Genomic DNA, 20,184 nt, shown 5'->3' with positions numbered 1-20,184 from the left:
ACGGAGTAGCTGGTGAGCTTCTTGAATGAGAAGTTCACCCAACAGCAAGGAAAGTTCGGAGGACCTGGCCCGGGCGGTGGACTTGATCAAGGCGGTGGTTGATCGCATTGAGATGAGACTGGCAACCTAGGGACAGCCGATCCAGAGGTTGGAGGAGCTGGCATGAAGAACAGTCTGCCTCAATGGCCACGGAGATGGGACTGATGCAAGACCAGCAGGAGGGCTGCTGGAGAAAGTGGAGGACCTGGAGAAACGATCTCGTAGGCAGAACATTCAGATTGTGGGTCTGCCGGAGGGGAGCGAAGGAACGGATGCGGATGCATACATCGGGAAGATGCTGGAGGAACTGCTTGGGGAAGGTGCTTTAGAGGTAGATCGAGCCCAAAGGTCGCTGATGCACAAGCCCCGGGGGGAGAGCCGCCGAGGTCAATGGTGGTGTGGTTGCATTGGTTCCTTGATAAGGAACGTACCATAAGGTGGGCCAGACAGACGAGACATTGCACTTGGGAAGGTGGCGAGATCCGTGTGTACCAGGACCTGGGGGCAGAGCTGGCAAAGAGGAGGGCAAGCTTTAATAAAGACAAGAAGGGCGTAAAGCTCAGACTACTGTACCCGGCTTGCCTATGGGTGGCCTATGGGGGCCGGGAGTTATACTTTGGTTTGGTTTGGCGGAGGAGGCAGTGGATTTCATGAAAGAGAATGGACTGGCAGGAGAAGGAAGTCTTTGAACTTTGATGGAAGAGAAGTGGAATGAATGTACTGTATAGCGAAAAACTTCGTTTTTGGTGTTTGTTTTTCTTTTTTCTGTTTTTTGGCTTTATGCCCGTTTACCCTTCTTTGTTAAGGGATGAACATAGAACATAAAAAATACAGCACAGAACAGGCCCTTCAGCCCACAATGTTGTGCCGAACCTTTGTCCTAGATTAATCATAGATTATCATTGAATTTACAGTGCAGAAGGAGGCCATTCGGCCCCCTGAGTCTGCACCGGCTCTTGGAAAGAGCACCCTACCCAAACTCAACACCTCCACCCAGCACCAAGGGCAATTTTGGACACTAAGGGCAACTTATCATGGCCAATCCACCCACCTTGCACATCTTTGGACCGTGGGAGGAAACCGGAGCACCCGGAGGAAACCCACGCAGACACAGGGAGGACGCGCAGACTCCGCACAGACAGCGACCCAAGTCGGAATCGAACCTGGGACCCTGGAGCTGTGAAGCAATTGTGCTATCCACAATGCTACCGTGCCGCCCTTAAGAACAAATAAATCTACACCATATCATTTTATCTTAATCCATGTACCTATCCAGTAGCTGCTTGAAGGTCCCTAATGTTTCTGACTCAACTACTTCCACAGGCAGTGCATTCCATGCCCCCACTACTCTCTGGGTAAAGAACCTACCTCTGATATCCCTCCTATTTCACCTTAAATTTATGAGGGCTGGGTCTCTGTGTTAGTGCCTTGGGAGAGATTCTTTGTTTTTACTTCTTGCCTTTGTCTTGATTATTTGCACTAGGGTTTGAGTGGTGGTTTGGGGGGGGGGGGGGGAATCAGCTGGGGGGGGGGGGGGTATAATACTAGGCGCCAGTGGCGGGGGCAGCCAGGCTAGTTCACGGAAGCGCAGTGGGGGATGAGCTGAAGTTCAGTGAGGGGGGGGGCAGTATTGCTGACGGGGAAGGGACTTACAAAGTGGAGGAGGATTGATGACGGCAGTTGCCCGAGCCCCACCGACCAGGCTGGCCACGTGGAACGTTCGGGGACTGAATGTGCCAGTCAAGAAGACTCGTGTGTTCGCGCATTTGAGGCAACAGAAGGCAGATGTGGCCATGCTGCAGGAGACACATTTGAAGGTGGGGGACCAGATTAGACTAAGGAAGGGATGAGTTGAGCAAGTGTTTCATTCGGGGTTAGACGTCAAAACGGGGGTGGCGATTCTGGTTAATAAGCGGGTGGCTTTTGGGGTGGGGAATGTAGAGCTGGACCCCGGGGGGGGGGGGGGGGGGGGGGGGGGGGGGGTGAATTAACAGTTGGTAGGATTTTGCAAGCCCAGGCCAGATGGTGGGGGGGTGAATGTAATGCGACATGAATCCAAGGTCACAGTTGAGGCTGGACTCATGTGTGCGGAACTTGGCTATCAGTTTCTGCTCGGCAATTCTGCGTTGTCGCGTGTCCTGAAGGCCACCTTGGAGAACAATTCACACCTGTTTAACCTGTGATTATCCCTCTCTCCAGTTGCTTCATGTGGACCTGGAAAGACTTAATTACCTGCAAATACTCATATTCAAAGTATCGTCTTGCATCTTTGACTTTGTCTATATGTTTCTGGAACCCACCACTTCATTCACTCGAGGAAGGAGCTGTGCTCCGAAAGCTAGTGATTCGAAACAAACCTATTGGTCTTTAACCTGGTGTTGTAAGACTTCTTACTGTGCTCACCCCAGTCCATCGCCAGCAACTCCACATCCTTCTAGCTTGAAAAATAACCATTTGCCTCTACTCTCTGGTTCATGTTGTATCCATACTGCCACTGTCCCTGGGGCTTCAGTTTTGCTGTCAAATCTACTCGTGATGCTTTATCAAACGCCTCTTGAAAGTCCCTATGCACATCAATTGTACCACCCTCATCAACCCTCTCCATTACCTGAAAGAATTCAGTGAGTCAAATACAAATCTGTGTTGGTGTTTATTAACACATACTTTTCCAACAGTTACCCACCACAGGGCTAATTAGCCTTAATTTGCTAGATTCTCTGGCACCACCTCATATCAAGTGATAATTAGGAGATTTTGGCCAGAGCCTATGAAATCCCACCTTTGCTTCCTTCACCAATCTAAAATTAATCCCATTTAGATTGAGCAACCATTTAACTAACATCAAAGACACTATCCCCACGACATCCTTCTTTTCTGTGACATTGAGACAAAGACAAAGCATTCATCATCAGCCACGTCCTCTACTTCAAGATTATCACCTTGCTCTGGCTAAGCTTTCACAACTCGCATCTTCATAAATAAAGACCCGTAATCTATCCTCAATTTCTCTTTGTCTCAATTATTCCTTTTCTGAAAATAAAATTGCCCTTGCACTTTTACTCTAGCATGGTTCCCAACTGTCTGTAACATAGAGTCATAGAATCATACTGCACAGAAAGGGCACTTCAGCCCATCGTGTCTGTGCCAGTCAAAAACAACTACCGAACTGTTTTAATCCCATTTTCCAGCACTTGGCTCATAACCTTGAATGCTCTGAGATCACAAGTGCTCATCTAAATACTTCTTCAATGTAATGAAGGTCTCTGCCTCCACCACCCTTTCAGGCAACGAATTCCAAACATCCACCATCCTCTGGGTAAAAAGGTCTTTCCTCACATCCCCTCTAAAGCCCTTACCTTAAATCTATTCCCCCTGGTCATTGACCCCCCCCCTCCAACCAAGGGGAAAAGTTCCTGTCTACTCTCTATGCCCTTCATAATTCCATACATCTCAACCATCTCAGTTTCCTCTTCTCCAAGGAAAACAATCCCAATCTATCCAATCTCTCTTCAGAACTAACACACTACAGCTCAGGCAACATAGTGGTAAATCTCCTCTGCACCCTTTGCCTCCTGCAATATGGATTCCAGAACTGCACACAGTACTCTAGCTGTGGTCTAACCAACATTTTATACGGTTCCAGCATAACTTCCCTGCTCTTAAACACTATGCCTCAGCTAATAAAGGCAAGTATGCCATATACGTTCTTAACCACTGTATCCACCTGCTCTGCTACCTTAAGGGACCAGTGTACATGCACACCAAGATCCCTCTGATCCTCAGTGCTTCCCGGGGTCCTGCTGTTTATCCTGTATTCCCTTGCCTTGTTTGTCCTGCCCAAGCGCATCACCTCACACTTTGTCCGGATTGAATTTCATTTGCCACTTATCAGCCCGTCTATATCCTCCTGTAATCGAAGGCTATCCTCCTCGCTATTTACCACCTCACCAAATTTCATATCATCCGCACTTGTCATTGTCACGTGTTTTTCGGTTTCATTTTAATCTCTACATATTTAGTTATCATGCAAACTCAGATTTGAATGCCCTTCCTTTCTCCCTTGCAGAAATGTGCAAATTCTATACCCGAATTCTCTCTATTTTGCCTTCCTTTCATTGTTCAAATACCAGTTTGCATGCCAACCTTTGATTCCAATTCACCTGGGACAGATGTTATTTCAGCTTTCTAAAATTAGCTTGCTCCACTTAAGTAGTATTTCATTTAGATGTTGATCATTTTTTTCCATAATTACTCTAAAACTGATCACATTATAATAACGGGTTCCAAAATACTCCCTTTGCATTGCTCCCTTCCTTAACAAGAACACTAAATGCTGGGAAAAAAAATCAGGTCTGGCAGCATCTGTAGGGAAAGAAAACAGAGTTAATGATTCAGACGGACTCGAAATAGACCTGCCGAGTTTTTCCAGCATTCTCTGTTCTTGTTTCGGATTCCAGTATCTGCAGTATTTTACTTATTTTTGCTCCCTTCCTTTTGGTTTGGAAACATGCAGAAAAACAAAATTCTCTTGTACGTATGGTTAGATAAATATATACAAAATCCTCAAATGTTCAACTTTGTATACATTTGCAGACCATAATATTACCAAAAACAAGGGCCTTAAAGACTCTGCACACACAAGTGCTCTTTGCAATTACTTGCTGTTGCACTGACCTTATTGGCACGGATTTGCCTGTAAATGTCTGTCTGTTGGCGGATGCGATACTCCAAATCTGACACATGAGCCTGCAGCCAGTTCCAGCGACTCACAATTGCAGCCCGTTCGATTGCCCAGCGCCATTCTGAGCGCTGCAACCTGCAAATGAAAAACAAACACAAATGGTTACATATTATACTGCAAATCAGGGAGACTCAAAGAATTCAGGCACTACCCCACAGCTGATCGGTGACGAACACAACTGTTATTCAACTTCAAATATTCATAATCCGAAACACATACCCAATGTTGTCAAATTGTTGTTGTTCCTCTTGTCCTGAATGGAAGGTTCCAACAACAATGTCACCTCAGATATCAACTATGGCAAAGGGGAAATTAAAAGTCGCACATGGCAAAAATAGGGAACATGACTAATTGAAGAGGACTTAAGTGATTTTAGGAAAACAAGAAAATTTAGTAGATTGGACAGATATATGTCAGATGAAATTCAATGTTGGGTGAGAAAATCTGGATGGGATAAAAGGGGAAAGACAAACATTAAACAGCAAAGCTTTAAAGGAAGTAAATGGCTGGAATATACGTCTTTAAGAGTGGCAGGATAAAACTGCAAAAGAATGCCATTGGGAGGAGCTTATGACAACATTTGATTAATTGTAAATCGCTTATTGTCACAAGTAGGCTTCAAACGAAGTTACTGTGAAAAGCCCCTTGTCGCCACATTCCGGCACCTGTTCGGGGAGGCTGGTACGGGAATTCAACCGTGCTGCTGGCCTCCCTTGGTCTGCTTTAAAAGCCAGCGATTTAGCCCTCTGCTAAACCAGCCCCAAGAGATTGCTTGCAAATAAAATGTTCTACCTATATTGCAGCAGGATCTGCAGCAGCTTTTAAATCGGGCAGACAAAAGGCATTTGAAAATTGTAAAATTGACAGGAAAGGGAATGTAATAATGCAGATTTCTCTTGCAAAAAGTCCCAAAAGAATGGCATTCCTTTGGGCTATAAAAACGAGGCTTAGACTCAGCCCAATTCTTTTTTCTTAAATTCATCCATATAACATAAACATTGCTTCAAGGTCAGCATTTATTGCCCATCCCCAATTTCACACAATACGAGGGGCTGGTTTAGCACAGTGGGCTAAACAGCTGGCTTGTAATGCAGAACAATGCCAGCAGCGCGGGTTCAATTCCTGTACCGGCCTCTCCGAACATGCGCCGGAATGTGGCGACTAGGGGCTTTTAACAGTAACTTCATTGAAGCCTACTTGTGACAATAAGCAAATATTTTTTATTATTATTTCCCTCGGGAAAGTGATTTTACACGGGAAAAGGGCAGCAGAAAGCTTTTGAGCATGAAAGGTGAGAGGGTGACTGTTGGAGGGCTGATACTGGACTATGATATAAATTATAGGTGGCCCTGTAACGACATTTGTGCTCCTATATTACTTTTGAATAGTTCTGATGCGACAAAAGGTACTCATTGGCTTAGATGCCTATTTAGAAGAGGCAATTTGTAGAAACAGATAGTGTTTACACTATGCTTGTTAATATCAGAAAGGACACAAAATGGCTGTTAACTATTTTAGCAATACTAAAGACACAAAACGGCTGAACTAGCCACTTTCCTTTAAAAATAAGTTACAAATTATGTAAACTACCTCATAAGAACCTAGGGAGTATTTCAACAGCCGCTGATAACAGCTTCCCAGAACAAGAAATGCTATGTATCCTTGATAAGATCAAGGACCCCAGTTGCAGACAGGACATCATTATGTTAATTTTGAATGACTTCTGTATGAAGTTAGGAGCGGGTAAGACAACACCCACTTTAACTATATATGTGATAACTGGGATGCTAGGAAAATTAATTGACTGCATGTAATGAAGTGTGACGCGAATATAGTTCATTGATTGTATGTAAATGAGAATACACCTAATTCCGCCCCTTGAATCTGTATATTAAGCCTTAGCTCAAGTGAGAAAAGGTGCTGTCAAAGGCTGCGGAGTCTCAGGCCTTTCCTCCCAGAATATACTGCTTTTTTAAAATACTTATACTCAGTCCTTCGTGTGAATATTCTCACCTCTGACATTTGGCTTAGTCGGCAGGATGTTGCTGAGCCGGACGCCGCTCGAGCTGGTGGACAAGGCGAGTAGTCAAACCAGAAATTAGAGTCACACAGCGAGACGGACGGACGGCGAAGCAGCATCCAATGAATCTGGTATCAAGGCCAAGTGAGTAAAAGACTCAGTTTAAAAATTTTTTGGGGGGGGGGGGGGGGGGGGGGGGGGGGGTTTGTTTTGTTGGTCCGCCATACCGTTTTCTTTAGTACTAACTGGCTGCACGAGGACCCATGCTAAGCCTGGATTAAGGGGGCAATTGAGCTCTCACGTGACGGCCAGAGTTAGTTGGGAATCCGAGACACACAGACTGTTGAGTGAATAACGGGGTCGCAAAATTTCTTGTGACACAGTGCCAAGCGACAGGACCTCCACCCTACGGGAGACGACAGTAGGTAAAAGCCTCTGAGCACCGTCGCCTAGGCTCACCGGATACGCAGGTGATAGAGACGATACAGTTAACACATCATTGAAAAGAGAGGCATGAGGCCGCTTTTCTGGGGGCCCCCGGGATCCATGAGTCTGGCGTTTGGGTAAGAGCAAAATACTTTGGTACAAAAAAAACAATGATCAAGGATGGATGGGATCCCGACGCAGCCCCTGTAGAACAGAGAAAATGGTGAGATACACAGAAGCGAGAATAAGACAAATAAAGCAGGAGTCATCTTAGTTCACCAGTCAGAACAACAAAAGACAGAAATTAAGTGCACCCTCGTGCCGTGTTACGCTAATAATGTAAATGATGGGCAGCACGGTGGCGCAGTGGGTTTGCACTGTGGCCTCACGGCGCCGAAGTCCCTGGTTCAATCCCGGCTCTGGGTCACTGTCCGTGCGGAGTTTGCACATTCTCCCCGTGTTTGTGTGGGATTCGCCCCCACAACCCAAAAAGATGTGTAAGATAGGTGGATTGGCTACGCTAAATTGCCCCTTAATTGGAAAAAAATGAATTGGGTACTCTAAATTTAAAAAAAAAATAATGTAAATGACAAATATAAAGCCTTCACACCATTTGAAAACAGGCTAGTTTAAAGGAATTGAGCTCTCATTCTCCCACATTCACAACAAATTATTTTAAGCATAGCAATAAAGCGAGAAAAGATGGCGGCAGCACAGATTGTGCAAACTGGCAAAGAATCACAGGAAACCGCTACAATTATGGCTAAGGACTGTCCTGGAATGTCTCATGGAGAGGGGAAGAAACAGACTCTCTGGGAATGGACATTTTAAATTAACTACAAGTTTAGACACGTCCAAAGGAGAAAAAAAAAAATCAAAAAAATAAACACCCACCCAGTAATATTTCTTTCAAACATTGGTTAAACAGCGAACATTGAAAATTTAATTCAGTTTAAAGAACAAGAACGAACTTTGAGTAACATTAAAGGAAAGAATAAACTGACGCATATGGCATCATTCCAAGTTCTCCGCCTCCTTCGATTCTGTACAAAATATTACCATTTCAGCAAGCAGGTCATCTGCACAAAAAAATATACGTCTCTCAGAATAGCTAATGCCTATAAAATCAATCAGTGGAAATTGACTTAAATGGAATAACAGAAAGTTTTATGACGAAGGAGAATGGAAGATTTTGTTCAGTATATTAATTAAGCAATTGTGAAACTGCTGTCTCTTTGAGAATCTGTAGCCATGAGAGAGGGCTAACAGTTAACTCTGATATTTGCGACCTGGGAGAATGTGTGTGTTTGGTCTGTGAATGTTAATATCTCTCTGCTAAGATTGATCTTTTGAGGTTTAACCTAGAGTTTATAATCTGCAACTTTAGAATAGGCTCCAGAAGGATTTTTACTGAACTTGTTTTGGTTAAAGCACTGGTGTGCTAGGTTTCCTTTGTGAGTGTGGTGATATTTGTGTGTCGTCTGACATTGTGATTTAAAGATCATAGTTTGAGTGTAATTAACAAATTTTTCTTTTCAAAGGTTATCATTGACATTTCCAGGGCAATTTTGATACACGAGGATTTTTAATCACGTACGTAAGAATAAGAAATTATTAGTTTTATGGTGTTCATTGGAAGTTAGGATAGTTGAAATACATATGACAGTTGAAATACATATGCATATTACCAAGCCGGTGTTTCATTAGTTCAGGGTTAAAACTTCCCTGACACAACGCAGATGTATTAATTCTGAGATTGCAGAATTAAGTGTAAAGGACAGATGGGTAAATAAAATGTGTCCATGATCATGTTTCTTGTTTAAACACAAGAAGGGTGGTGACAAAATGATGTCTGGTGGAGAACCAAGATACAGCGCAAAATTGGTTTAGTCATATATTCAATGAGTTATTGTGTTTGATATTTTAAAATAAATGTTTAAATTTAGCTTGGAAATTAAAACTTCTGACAATGTGGAAGCTGTTGTTTTTAAAAAATACACACAACTCTGATTAGAAGCAGATCTATATTCCAAGAGAACACATCATTCTAAGACACTTGATAACGGGAATTTGGCAGCAATCCAACTTTTACTCCACCCACTTTTCAAACCAGCAGAGAATTGACCCGTGCTTGTTAATGCCTCTTGTGAGGACCATGAATTTGGATTCAGTTGAATTTGTTTTTGGAGCAGGCAAGGAGCTGGATTAGGGGTTTGCCCCTGCCCACACTCTGAGCTCTGGCTTTGTAATTCTGATCAAGTAATAAAAAAAATAGCTGAAGATGTATTTTTAATTGGAGCTTACAAATCTTAAGTTTTGAATTGTCAAGATATATTCAGATTAGTTAACCCACTCTGCCCCATGCAGAATGGATCTTTTGTGTTTTACTTTACAAGTAACTACAAGTGGCACAATATTTGCAGTAGCTTCAGGAATTTGAGATAATTGAGTTATTGTAAACTGGCTAATTAACCAGGCAAAAGCACGTCAAGGTCGGGTTCAAGCGCAACAGAATTGGCCGCTTAACCACAAGGAAAATAGATATGAGAAGGTTGCATCCAACACGTGACGACCAGGACACTTTTCCTTTAAATTTTTAGGTTAAACATTCAAGAAAGGCTGGAACGACAGCAGCAGCTGTGGGGACTCGTGATGGCTCTTGAGATCTCAGAACAACTACAAGCACTTAAAAGCGCAGGAACATCACTGATTTCACAAAAAACACAGGATGAACGTAGCTATATGAACTATATAATTTTATTGGCGGGATGTGCATTCCAGCAGCCAGAGACTGCAACAATGATACAACTTATTTTAATGCTTGGCTGCAGCTACATTCGGGGAAAGACATCGGATGCGTATACAACTTGTGTCTGTACTTCTCGCGCTTCCGGTATTGTTTATAATATGAAATAAATATGTATAGTGTTTTAAGTAAGGTTGTTATGAAGCAGGCTGCCAATGACACAGGTGCCACTAGATTTTGAGGGCATGACAACCTACACAGGGTTAGAAGAGGCATAATCAATGATGCAATGACATGACTCAACACAGAAACCTCTATGGTAAAGTCACGAAACATACAAAGGTTAAATGCGAAGGTGGAACAACTTACAGGAATAAGGAAGAGAATATTAGGGAAAGCAGAGAAAGGTCTAGCCAGCTTGGGGAAGAGGGCCTGGATATACAATTGAATAGGACAACAGTGTGTCATGTGAAAGCACCTTTAAGAACTGGATGTTTATGTCATGTGAGAGTACCTTTAAGAACTGGATGTTTAAGCAATGTACCTTTAAGAAAACAGTGATGTCATAGAGTGTGTGGAGCTCAGCCATTTTGCAGTTTGAAAAGTGCCTGGCTGGTTTTGCTGAGAGCAGTTTAAAAGTGCCTGGCTGTTTTGCTGTGAGCTGATTAAAAGGAGAAAGCCAGTTTTAGACAACAGCTTGAGAAGTTCTGGTTTGCTGTGAGTTGCTTGAAGGGAGAAAGCCAGTTTGAGAAAGCAGCTTGGGTGTGTTTATGTGTTTCCAGAGAGTGCAGGAAGAAAGCAAGGCGCTGGAGCTGAAGTCAACCAAGCATATATATCTCTGCCATTCTACAGAAAAAAATATATCCTTTAACCTGATGTGATACTGTTTAAAGGTGTTAAGTCTCTTGGAAGTTTGAAGGAAAATTTTAAGGAATTATTTACTGTTGCAATATTTTCTGAGTTATCTTTGAAGTAAGGGGTGTTAAGAGATCCAATGTTTATTTAAGATGTTAAGTTGAGTTCATGGAATAAACAGTGTTTTGTGTTTAAAAACCCACGTGTCCATAATTGTAATCCCACACCTCGGGGGAAAAAGCCGTGTGCTAGGAAAAGCAACAAATCCATTAAAGGGAGAGGTTGGTTGAACTTCATGATACATTTTGGGGTTCTGAAAACACCTCGCCCGTAACAATTGTTAGGGACACACACTAAGACATTCAACATTAATTAACAAACTCATCGACCAAGAAAGGGAGGCAGCTGGAAGGCTCTGACAGGGGCAGCTAAGCCACAACCTTGATCCGATCTAAAGGGGGGAGGTGCCTGATTGAATAGACAGCCCGCAACTGGCTAAGCTAGCCAAATGACAAGGGACGCTGGACAACCGTACTCTGAAGGGAGTAACCAGAGTATACTCAGCGATCCCGGCCTGCAAAATGGACGAGATAACGGGGGTAGAGGTGGTCCTGATGATCCCTATCATCACACCGGACTCAGGGCCATACCCTCAACCAACTAGAGGACATTGGAATCGTACAGGCTAACACCTCCCTCAGGTACTATGTCATCGAGACCTCTGCTATACGCAGGGATAATATATGGGATCTCCCTCACGTTGCCCCCCACCCAGTGGGATAGGGAGAGTTGGACGAATGTGGGTTAATCAGAACTCATGGTTGTGTCTTAGAGATTACACCTGCCCTCATGCATTTTAAGTTTACGGGGGAAAAGAAATACTGCGTCTCCGCCACCGTAATCTCCTATCGCTATAACTTTTGTACCCCTTAGGCCCACCACTATAGGCCTAACAAGGATCATTTGAGTTAGGAATATAAATAGCCAGAGATGGTCCCACATCTTGCAGAAACTCTGAGGGAACGAAGACTCAAGATCAGTCCATCAGTTAAGCTTTACCACCAGTTAACTAAAAAACTTTGCTTTGAAAAAAAATCAACAGAGGAACTACTTCAGAGTGAAAGTTGGTGGCAGAGAGTGTGGGACTGTTAGATGAGCTTACTTGAAAACTGCTATGAATAACATCATTTAATGACAGACAGCAGAGATCGTCAGGGAGGCAGGAATGATTGACATCAAGACATTAAATGTGACATACATGGATTCGTTTGAGGGGTGATCTTTGAATCACATGCACGGTGTACATACGGAACATCTGGGAGGTTACATACCCCAAAGGCCATATATCTTTGCTACACACACTGCAGCCCTCGTATCATTTCATTGTGGTCAGCTGGAGTTCTGTAAACATCTTCCATGACCAGAAGAAGGGAGTGTTGGAGGGCATTTTGTGATACTGGACTATGATATAAATTATAGGTGGCCCTGTAACGACATTTGTGCTCCTATATTACTTTTGAATAGTTCTGATGAGACAAAAGGTACTCATTGGCTTAGATGCATGTTTCGAAGAGGCAATTTGTAGAAATAGATAGTGTATACATAATGCTTGTTAATATCAGAAAGGACACAAAATGGCTGTTAACTATTTTAGCAATACTAAAGACACAAAATGGCTGAACTAGCTACTTACCTTTAAAAATAAGTTACAAATTGTGTAAACTACCTCATGAGAACCTAGGGAGTATTTCACCAGCCGTTGATAAATGCTTCATAGAACATACAGTGCAGGAGGATGTCATTCAGCCCATCGAGTCTGCACCGCCCCACTTAAGCCCTCACTTCCACCCTATCCCGGTAACCCAATAACCCCTTCTAACCTTTTTTGGACACTAAGGGCAATTTAGCATGGCCAATCCACCTAACCTGCACGTCTTTGGACTGTGGGAGGAAACCGGAGCACCCGGAGGAAACCCATGCAGACACGGGGAGAACGTGCAGACTACGCACAGACAGTGACCCAGTGGGGAATCGAACCTGGGACCCAGTGCTAGTCACTTGTGCTACCGTGCTGCCCGAACAAGAAAGGCTATGTGTCCTTGATAAGATCAAGGACCCCAGTTGCAGACAGGACATCATTATGTTAGTTTTGAATGACTTCTGTATGAAGTTAGGAGCGGGTAAGACAACACCCACTTTAACCATATATGTGATAACTGGGATGCTAGGAAAATTGATTGACTGCATATAATTAAGTGTGACGCGAATATAGTTGATAGATTGTATGTAAATGAGAATACAACTAATTCCGCTCCTTGAATCTGTATATTATACCGTGTGAGCCTTAGCTCAAGTGAGAAAAGGTGCTGTCAAATGCTGCGGAGTCTCAGGCCTTGCCCCCAGAATTCTGATACAATATACTGCTTTTTTAAAAACTTATACTCAGGCCTTTGTGTGAATATTTTCACCTCTAACATTGACACAGATTCACGCCAATTCCTTGTGAAACAAGTTCCTGGATCTCACCGACACTACTGTGAGAAACCAAAAATTTCCACACATGGAAAGATCTCAAAAACTTGCACCTGTGAAGGACTGTGTGCCTTGAGACATTGTGAACCTTTAAACTGCCCAGTGCAAAATAAAAAATTCAGAACAGAAAAGTCATGCAGTCCATTCTGTTTTATATGTTAATTTTTACCACCCTTTTGCATCTCCATCTTATTCCCTGCTTTATCAGGAAGTGATCGAATGCCAGTTGCACTAGGTGGCAGACTGTTCTGCGGATAATAAGTAAGACCCTCAATTTCAAAGAAGGTAACTTATGGGCTGAATTTCAATTCAATCAACAATGAGAGGCCCATCAACTAGTACTAGAGTTTGAATTATATATACTATTAACTCGAGCACAGAAAACGAAAGGATAGCAGAAGATTTACACACCGGAATCTGGGATGTCTTTGCAATGTACTGTTAGTTTTAACAAAAATGTTAACACGGAAAATCAATTCTCTTTACCTTACCACCAGTCAGAACTATGTCAAACATACCACATCTTGCACATGTAAACAACTGGAGAGGAAAACCATTCCGAAATCATAACACTTTCCTCAGCATATATGCTACTGGTTTGCAAAAGCACCAGGCAAACAGATGACCAGGTCCCGACCTTTGCTAATGACACCAGGAGTGATTTGACAGCGGCCAGGTAAATTGTTCTCCAAGAAAGGAACTGGCCTCTGTTCACCATCTCCACTAAAATGGTTTATGCCACATACTAGAGGGCATGCTCTATCAGCACAAGCCCAGTCAAAATTGTCAAAATCCAGCTTAAAGCCGATTGACTGGGCTAAGAGGGAGACACTCAAACCTGTTAGGGACATTAATAATCTTTACAAGTGTCACAAGTAGGCTTATATTAATACTGCAATGAAGTTACGTGAAAATCCCCGAGTCTCCACACTCCTGCACCTGTTCGGGTACACCGAGGGAGAATTCAGAATGCCCAATTCACCTAACAAGCACGTCTTTCGGGACTTGTGGGAGGAAACCGAAGTGGCTGAAGCAACCCACGCACTCACGGGGAGAACATGCAGACTCCGCACAGTGATCCAAGTGGAAATCGAACCTGGGTCCCTGGCGCTGTGAAGCAACAGTGCTAACCACTGTGCTACGTACTGCCATAATCGGAGCGTCTTCAGGGAGGTAGTAGAATTCTGAATGTGAAGTTTGCAAAATTAAGGAGCAGGCAATGAGATCACTGCAGCAGCCAATCTATGGAGTTCTCCTGTTAGAAAGATGTTACAGTAAATCTGGAGTTTAATTAGCAAGCTCTGATCCTGTAAGTCACACACTTCTATCAAAGTGAGTATATAAACAAGTTGTGACTATGAGTCAATCAGAAAAAAAACAATAGCAAAAATAGGAAACAAGCATCAGCTGTGACCAACCTGTGTAAAAAAAAATGTATTTCAATATTATAATGCCCCTTGATAACAGGGCGATCATCAACCTGGGTTAATATTACTGATTCAAATAAATATGCAAGTGTTTAGACATCGATGGTTATGAGAACATGGAATATTTTATCCTGGATGAAACAGGGACTATAATAATTTAAGGGGAATTGACTAAATATTTGAACAGGAAAAATAGTAAAGTATACATGAAAAGAGCACTTTGGTTGACAAGCGAGCATTCGACAGAGTCAAATGGTTGAACTGTGTCCATCGGGTCATTTATCACCATTCCAAGAAAGCAGGTGGTGATAGCTTTCCATTACCCAAGGCCATGGTTTGAGATGTGGTGCACAACTTTATGTTCAGCATTGCCTGGTGTAGCCCAAGAGCTCCACTCTGGCATGGCAATCTTTGCTGAATTTTCGGCAGAGGAAGACAGTGGGCTGAGAAGGTGCATGATTCACTGGCCACTTCTTTTCTATGGATCCTCTCCTCAGCCAGCTGAACATTTTGTTTTTGATCTTTTCTTCAAATGCACTTCCAAATAGTCTGCCTGCAGATTTCATGGCTACCAGCAACCGCCTCGCTGTAATTAGTGTCAATGTTCATCATCTTCATATCATGCTTGTAGGTGCCCCTGTGTAGATATGGGACACCCTGGAGGTATTGAACCAGTGGCTAGTTCACCATACAGCAGGTCTTTGAGCATACAGCAGTCACCCATCCGATGAACATAACCGAGCTAGTGCGGACGTCATTGGCTAAGAAAGGAGTGTAAATTGATGGAACTAGCAATGCTGGACCTCCACGTTGGTAACCTTGTCCTTTCAAGAGATACCAACGATATGTCTGAGGGAGTGAAACTGATACCCCTTTAGACTTTTCGCGAAATTTCCTGTAAATCTAGCAAACTCCTCACCAGTGTAGAGGATAAAAACATGGGGAAAAATGGGTGCAGGAATAAACCATTTAGCCCTTCGAACCTGTTCCACCATTCATAATGATGATGGCTGATCATCCAACTCCAGTCTTTCGGCTTGGATGACTGTCAGTTTGATGTTCTTGGTCAGCTTGCTGTTGTGCCATACACCCTTATTTAGCTTGGACATAACAGCTGCAGCTTTTGTAATGCATGTTTCTTTCAGCACCAAGCGACAGATTACTCCACAGAGCCGAGCTATGTGAAATGGAGTGGTACCACAGTGGTTAGCACTGTCGCTTCACAGCTCCAGGGTCCCAGATTAGATTCCCAGCTTGGGTCGCTGTCTGTGCAGAGTCTGCACGTTCTCCCCGTGTCTGCATGGGTTTCCTCTGGGTGCTCTGGTTTCCTCCCACAGTCCATCACACAGATGTGCAGGATAGGTGAATTGGCCATGCTAAATTGCCCTTAGTGTCCAAAAAAAGGTTAGGTGGGGTTACTGGGTTACGTGGATGGGGTTAAGGTGTGGGCTTAAGTAGAGTGCTCTTTCCGACAGCCAGTGCAGACCTGATGGGCCGAATGGCCTCCTTATGCACTGTAAATTCTATGATTCTATCAACAACCTTCAGCATCACGTTATCAGTGCTAATAGATGGTGGTATAGAAACATTTTGGACATTTGCTTTCCTGATGTTGATAATCAAACCAAACTCTTTACAGCCGTGAGAGTCTGCCAGTTGGCTGAAGGTGCTGCTTGGCAAGGAATGTTCCTCCAGCATCTTCAGCATGCAGCAACTCTCCGAGGACTCGGCACACCTTTCTTGGATCTCAAGCGAACAATGTTGAACAGCTTTCTGTCAATCCTGGTGTTACATAAGACACCCTCTGTTAATGGCCTGAAGGCATATGACAACAGCGAAGACAGGAATATACCAGTGTTGGTGCCAGAATATAACCCAGTAACTGAACACAATGTTTTATTGAGTCCCACCAAAGGGCCACTGGTTTAGCACAGTGGGCTAATCAGCTGGCTTGTAAGGCAGAACAAGGCCAGCAGCGCGGGTTCAATTCCCGTACCAGCCTCCCCGAACAGACGCCGGAATGTGGCGATTAGGGGCTTTTCACAGTAACTTCATTGAAGCCTACTTGCGACAATAAGTGATTATTATAAAGCAATCAATGATTGTATTCAAGAAAAATTTTTTGTCCCAAACACATTTAGAACACACGCCTGATATAGTCATATTCTCTGCTCCTGTATAGTATCCCTCTCTCTGTTCCACCTCTTCAGAACCCTTTCCTGGTCCTCTCCACTCCAGATCTATTCCAGAGTCCTGGCCAAAGCCCATTTTCAGCAGCCTCCGAGGCCTTTGGCCACATCCTCTCCATCACTCCTTCCTCCCTCTATCACTTCGTATCAGTCTCTATAAACTAAGTGGAAGTAGGATATATAATTTTGAAAGTGGTTCAGTTGCGTGCGAACATGTGGTGTATTAAAGTATCATCCAACTCTTCAGCTGCAAAGTTAGCTTGCGCAAACACAATGTTGCCCTTTTCCATGAACTTTCATGTTTAATGAAACAGCTCTATAACATTACTATGAATTTTTGATGTGTATTTATGAAGGAAGAGAACTATTAGCTATTTGGCTGCAATATGAAAAAGCATACAAGCATGAAACAAGATTGTCACTCACCATGTGCTTGTTCAGCTCATCAACAACCAATTATTCTGCTTTCAACAGCAAAACACAATGTCAGCTTAATGTGCAAACACAGGTTATCTGACAAAAGGCACATTTTGGCCCCTGATACATTGCTGAATCACTGAGAGAAAAAACAGCCCTCAGACTTGCTCAGATACGGAGAATACCAACTCCAAGCTGTTGCATGGCAGCATGTTTTAGCCTCATTAAATAGAAAAATCTAACAGAAAATCACCTGCTCAGGACCAAATGCAACCCTGCTAGAACAGCAACAATCCAATAATTCTCCATCACAGAACGAAGAATATGATCCTGTTTGCCTCCGTGTAATTGTCATGTTTTTTCTCTCAGAAATATTAACTGTAGGTTTGCTGCCCGTAGCAACAAGATAATAAAGATCAACAAGGGAACAGAGAATGAGGCAAGTGGCTACGGTGAAGTTTCACGCTTAATGGCGATTATTTCTTCCAGCCAACTAAAATCATCAGTAATCACAGACTATGTTGACAGTGGTAAATGGTCCTGAGGTCCAAAAATGCTGCTGCTGAGCAACTTGACAGTATCATGAATCAGGTCCCAGGTCAATAACGACTTAAATTTAGATAGCACCATTGATGTACAAAGACATCGCAAGGTGTTCCAAATTCATTCTCAACAAATGGGGTGCCTGATCAAAGATCACAATCAGGCAACCAAAAGTTTTAAATAGCAGGTTTCTGAGGGTCCCAAAGCTGAACAACTTAGGGAAGTGTGCCACAGCATGGGGCCCCAAGTACTAAAGAGAGTGCAAACCAGGCTAAAATCAGAAGAAGAGTTTGAAAAGTGTTGTGTACTGGAAGAGGTTGGGCATAGGGCAAGGTGAGGCCAGGAAATAAGTTAAATGCTTAGGGAACAGAGTCAATGTAAGTTAACAAGGATCAGAATGATGGGCAATAGGATCATTATGGGCAGCTCAGTTTTGACCAGCTGAAGTTTATAGAGGAATGAAAATAGGAGGCTGGCCAGGAGAACACTGGGGAATGACGAAAGGCATGGATGATGTAATCAGTAGGGGAGGGATAGACCACAAGGATATTAGAAAGCTGACTTTGTGATGAGAACATATGAAGTCAAAAACTCAGTATTAACTTTAGTCTGATTGTTCAAATGAAGGTGTGCTGCTCATCATCAGAAAGGGCTAAAGGGAATAAAGGAAAGAGTTAAGAGGATGGCTCGTCCTGGGCATGAGGGGGAAGGGATTGAACTGGCTGACTCAAAGTTTGTGCCAAAGAAGCCCATTAACTCCTCACATTTGCTGGGGTGAAGACTGAGAAATAGGGCAGGGGATGCAAAGGCAACAGTTGGGAAGAGAAAAAAAAATTGGGGCTTGTCATTGTTTTATAGGATGATTCTGGAGGCGTGGTTGGCTTTGGGAGTGGAGATTGAGGCCCGCTTGATGTGATCTAGCCTGTTCTAGTGATAGATGGTTAAATGAGTTGTGTGGCTCTGACACTTGGGAGTGAAAACAGGAACTGAACCAGGATCAGATCGGTTAAAGGTTTTGCTTATAATGGCAACAAGCAAAGACAAGGGAGTGGCTGAACAAATTGACAGCTAAAGTTCCATGGCAAATGGAGGACCAAAACTGCTAGAGTTAGGAAATTGAAAGTATGAGGCGGGGTATTTTCCTAGAGAGGCAGATACAGAAGAAAGGAAGTGGAGGTGGATGGGGAGGAGGGTGAGACAAGGCTGCGTCAATAATTAAGACATAGAAGTGCCATGGCCAATGGCAAAGTTGAGTGGATGGTCTTGGATAACGATAGAAAACAAGAGGGCAATGAATTTAAAGGCAAGGGAAGAAAACAAAGTGGTGATGATGACTGAAATCAAGAATGATGAGGCATTCAACATATAGGCTGACAGAGGAACAATCACAATCATCACAGCACAGGAGGCCATTTGGTCCATTGTGCCTGTACCAGCTCTCCAATGAGCATTATGGCACATTCCCATTCCCCTGCCTTTTCCCCATACCCTTGCATTGTTTCTACATCTATTGCCCTCTTGAATGCCTCAATTGAACCCGCCTCTACCACACTTCTAGACTCTGCTTTCCAGACCCGAACCACTCGTGTGAAATTTTGTTTTTCTTACATCACATTTGTTTCATTTGCAAATTACCTTAAATCCGTGTGCCCCTCTCGTTTTGTTATTTTACGAGTGGCAACAATTCCTCCCCATCTACTCTGTCCAACACACTCACTATTTTTAACATCTCTATCAAATCACCTTTTAGCTTCTTCTCTCCAAGGAGAACAGCCCCAACCTCTCCAGCCCACCCTCATAACTGAAGTTTCACATCCCTGGAACCATTCTTGTAAACTTCTTCTTCACTCTCTCCAATGTGTTCACATCCTTTCTATAGTGTTGCGCCCAATACGGTGCACAATATTCTAGCTGAGGCCCAACTAGTGTCTTGAATGAAGTCAGCATAACCTCCTTGCTCTTGTACTCTATGCTCCTATTAATGAACCCATACCATAAGCTTTTATTAACCACTCTCTCCTCCTGTCCTGCCAACTTCAATACACAAACGTCTCTCTGCTTCTGCAGCCCATTAGAATTTCATTCTTTATTTCATATTGTTTCTCCATGTTCTCCCTACTTAAACGAGTCACTTCAGACTTCTCCACATTAAACTTTATCTGCCACCTATCTGCCGACCCACTAACTTGTCTATGCCCACTTGAAGTTCTACACTGTCCTCTTCAGTTTACAATACTTTCAGGTTTTGC

General features: G+C 43.3%; 1 protein-coding gene across 1 annotated transcript in view; it reads right to left on the bottom strand.

The window, feature by feature from the left end:
* LOC140398057 (KAT8 regulatory NSL complex subunit 1-like) overlaps nt 1-14,077 on the bottom strand; it is a 272,866-nt gene extending 258,789 nt beyond the window's left edge. Inside the window, exons 1-2 of the mRNA XM_072486269.1 lie at nt 13,878-14,077; nt 4,714-4,855 (exon numbers count right to left, since the gene is read on the bottom strand). Coding sequence (XP_072342370.1) covers nt 4,714-4,855; nt 13,878-14,077 — 342 coding nt within the window. The remainder of the gene's footprint in view (nt 1-4,713; nt 4,856-13,877) is intronic.
* Nucleotides 14,078-20,184: the final 6,107 nt, after the last annotated feature.

This window comes from Scyliorhinus torazame, chromosome 21 (genome assembly GCF_047496885.1).
Source record: "Scyliorhinus torazame isolate Kashiwa2021f chromosome 21, sScyTor2.1, whole genome shotgun sequence".
Lineage (NCBI taxonomy): Eukaryota > Metazoa > Chordata > Chondrichthyes > Carcharhiniformes > Scyliorhinidae > Scyliorhinus > Scyliorhinus torazame.
Note: the sequence above shows the minus strand (reverse complement) of the source record. Positions and strands in the feature narration are given on the sequence as shown.